The 3,232-nt window shown below is 42.1% G+C and overlaps 1 protein-coding gene across 1 annotated transcript in view; it reads left to right on the forward strand.

The window, feature by feature from the left end:
• The window catches only part of Ptpn13 (protein tyrosine phosphatase, non-receptor type 13), a 191,552-nt gene that overhangs the window by 97,853 nt on the left and 90,467 nt on the right, over nucleotides 1-3,232 (forward strand). The window contains exons 8-9 of the mRNA XM_013350866.2: nucleotides 666-761; nucleotides 1,610-1,700. Coding sequence (XP_013206320.1) covers nucleotides 666-761; nucleotides 1,610-1,700 — 187 coding nt within the window. The remainder of the gene's footprint in view (nucleotides 1-665; nucleotides 762-1,609; nucleotides 1,701-3,232) is intronic.

Here is a 3,232-nt window from a genome sequence, read left to right on the forward strand (position 1 = left end):
ATGGATGGACAGTGCCCCCCCCCAGGGACAGTGGGGATGAAAAAGGGGGGTCAGGACATGGATGGACAGTGCCTCCAACACATAAACTTTAAAAGATACAAATATTTTTTGTATGTTATTTTTGTTTTAGTTCATGCTTGTCCCTGCCTTTGCCCCTTGCAGGAGGCACTGTCCAAACAGATCTCTACAGGAGCCCTTCCTGACTCCTCCCTTCCCATTCTGGTAGAACTGAATGTCCTCTCTTGCATTGTGTGTTTGTGTACTTACCTTCCATGTTATGAAGTCTCTTGGATTGTGCTCTTGAGGGTTTGATCCCTTGCAGTAAGTACCTGACAGAAAACTACACATAGCATCCTAAAACTGATATGAGTGTTGCTCCTATAATATCCATACTGTCCTAAGAGCTTTGGGTGTTTGTTCTTTTGTTTCTATCAGCAACCTTATGAGATGTGCAGTTACTATAACCCCTTTTTTGGCAAACAACAACAGTAGTAAAATCCAGAATCCACACTTTCAGCCTGTGTGCAAAGTATCCCTACATTAGAGCCTAATTTTTCAATTTTAAAGTAATATATAAAATTTTCTAATCAAGATTGAGTGTGTTCTTTTTTTTTTAATTTGTGTGGCATTGCTATAAACTTTCTAAATTTTAAAAATTCTTTTAGAACCAGTTCGAAGATACAAGCCTTACCACAGTGATCTCTTTAGTACCTCCAGTGAAAGCCCGTCTATTATCTCCTCCGAGTCAGATTTCAGACAAGGTAAGTGTCACCTAAAGCAAGCAAAGTACCTTTTTTAAGAAGCAACTGTCACTATTTTTAATATTTTTTAAACAAAACTTGTCAAAAGGTTAAGATTGTACAATGTTTACTTTTAAAATTGTTTATCAGATAGTAGCAGTTTCACAAAGCAGTGACATAATCATTTCATCAAAAAGGAGGGAAGTCTGTAACCAGAGACTGTGCTTACATTTCCTGTCCACAAGACCCGAATAACTAGATCAGTTACAACACTGTTTGGCCAACAGCTCAGGTGTATTCCTAGCTAGCTCTTACATCTTAAATTAACCCATTTCTATCAATCTATGTATCACCACAGGCTATGGCCTACCAGTAAGGTTCTGGCATTTTTTTTTCCCTTTCGCAGCTACATGACATCTCTCTTACTTGGCCTTCTTTCTCTTTGCATTCAGTTTAGTTTTCTTACCTACCTATATTCTTCCTGCCATTCACAGCATACAGAGGGGAATTCCACATCAGAAGTCATTGTCTTTAAAACTTAGCCAGGCATGGTGACATACACCTTTAATCTCAACACTTGGGAGGCAGAGGCAGGCGGTTCTCTGTGAGTTCAAGGCCAGTCTGATCAACAGAGCAAGTTCCAGGACAGGCAGGGCTGTTACAGAGAAACCCTGTCTCAGAAAGAAACAGGAATATGAACAGTGACAACAAGACTGACATGACTTAGCCTCAGCAGAACTTATTGCCTGTCCCTGATTGCATGATCATCAGTCACACACATTACCTTATTTCTGCTAAGTGCTTGCCTTTTAGACAAGATTGCTTTCCTATTTTTGTCATGTCCACCATTCTCTTTTATTTACGAGTAGTGAGAAGAAGTGAAGCTTCAAAGAGGTTTGAATCTAGCGGCGGTCTTCCTGGAGTAGAAGAAGCCGGTCAGTGCTCGTCACAGAGACCACGGTATGGCACTGGGAAGCACTTGTTTCCAGTCACAGGTGGATGGTTTTGGTTTGGTTTGGTTTGGTTTGGTTCTCTTTAATTACCGTTGGCACCTGACTTTTAAATTGCCAGTACAAGTATATACAACAATCACAAAGGTTAAGGCATGGCATTAAAAGTCTGAAAACATAGTGAACCTTTATTTGTAAAATGTAAATAGCAGTTATCTTCACTCTGAAAGACTGGGGCAGCTCAGGTATGGAGTTTGAATTGGTTGAATGGGTAATTAGATTACTGCTTTGTAAGCTATTATTTAAAAAGCTAGTTATTCACTCAGTGGTTGGCTTAAAGAGGTTCCCTGGCATATTTGTAAGGCCAGTTTGAGGCTGTGTGGTATCAGCTTCATACTGAAATACTTGGCAAATTTGTTATGTGTTGTTAGTGTTTATGTTTGTCAGGGCTGGGGTAATTGTGTTATAGTTGTGTATACTTTTTGCTTTGATTAAACTGAAAGGCTCTTCATACAAGTAGTTTAGTGTGTTGGTGTGTATCACTATCGTATGTACACACTTGCCTTGCATGGACACAGAGTGCTGACTTCAAGGCTGTAACATAGCACTTGAGGGTCAAGGTTGCATTGAAAGCATATTTCCAAAGCATGAAGATTCCACAGACTCATTGCTCACTTCAGATGGTGCTGAGAGGGTCATCTGGAAAATTTCAGACATTTGCACTTAGCTAGTGGATATGCCCGACAATATGCTCACCTGTGCACCAGAGTTTCTGCTGACACCCTCCCTATGTTTGCCCGAGACCGGGAGCGCCTGCTCTGTTCTAAGGCAGCACTGCATTTATGCATGTTGCATGTTCCTCACAGAAAGGTTTCCATTCCCTTCAGCGGGAATGAAGTGGATAAACAGACCCAGAGCGCTGTTGGTTTCTGCTCGGGGTGGGGAGACACTGACAGGAAACAGTGGGTCAGCCGTAGCAGAATGAGCAATTTCTGGATTCTGGCTATCAAAGTGCCTTTTAATGACTGAAAAAGACATTCAGAGCTGTGCCGAAGAGACTCCCTAGCCTTTTCATGTGCTGCCTTTTGAAGTGACGATGCACACAGTGTCCGCACACTGCTTCTGGGCCTCTCTGCTCTGGCAGGCCTCTTTCTGCGTCTGTGACAGTTTCCCCTGAGTACATTCGTGGGCAGCGCATATGCTCCTCTCCAGCAACACAGGGTTTTTCTAGATTTGGAGCCTCTCTGTTCTTTTTACATCTGATATGCTTCAGCTCTTGGTGAAATGTTTTACATCTGTGTTGAAAGAGATAAGCTGATGTCTCTTTGCTGCTAAGATTAATTCTAGTCAGTGAGACTGCACTGTGGAGTTGAAGTGCATAGACCCAAGTCCTTACTACTTTAGACTCCAGGTGAAGGTAAACCATAGGATCCTACTCGCTCAGTGCCTGCTGGGCACTCACCACACACTAGATCCTTTCCGGTTCTGTGAGCACACACACAGATTACCTAGAGACAAGAGCTAACTAGATGAGCACACACA

This window comes from Microtus ochrogaster, linkage group LG1 (assembly GCF_000317375.1).
Source record: "Microtus ochrogaster isolate Prairie Vole_2 linkage group LG1, MicOch1.0, whole genome shotgun sequence".
In the NCBI taxonomy this organism is placed as follows: Eukaryota; Metazoa; Chordata; class Mammalia; order Rodentia; family Cricetidae; genus Microtus; species Microtus ochrogaster.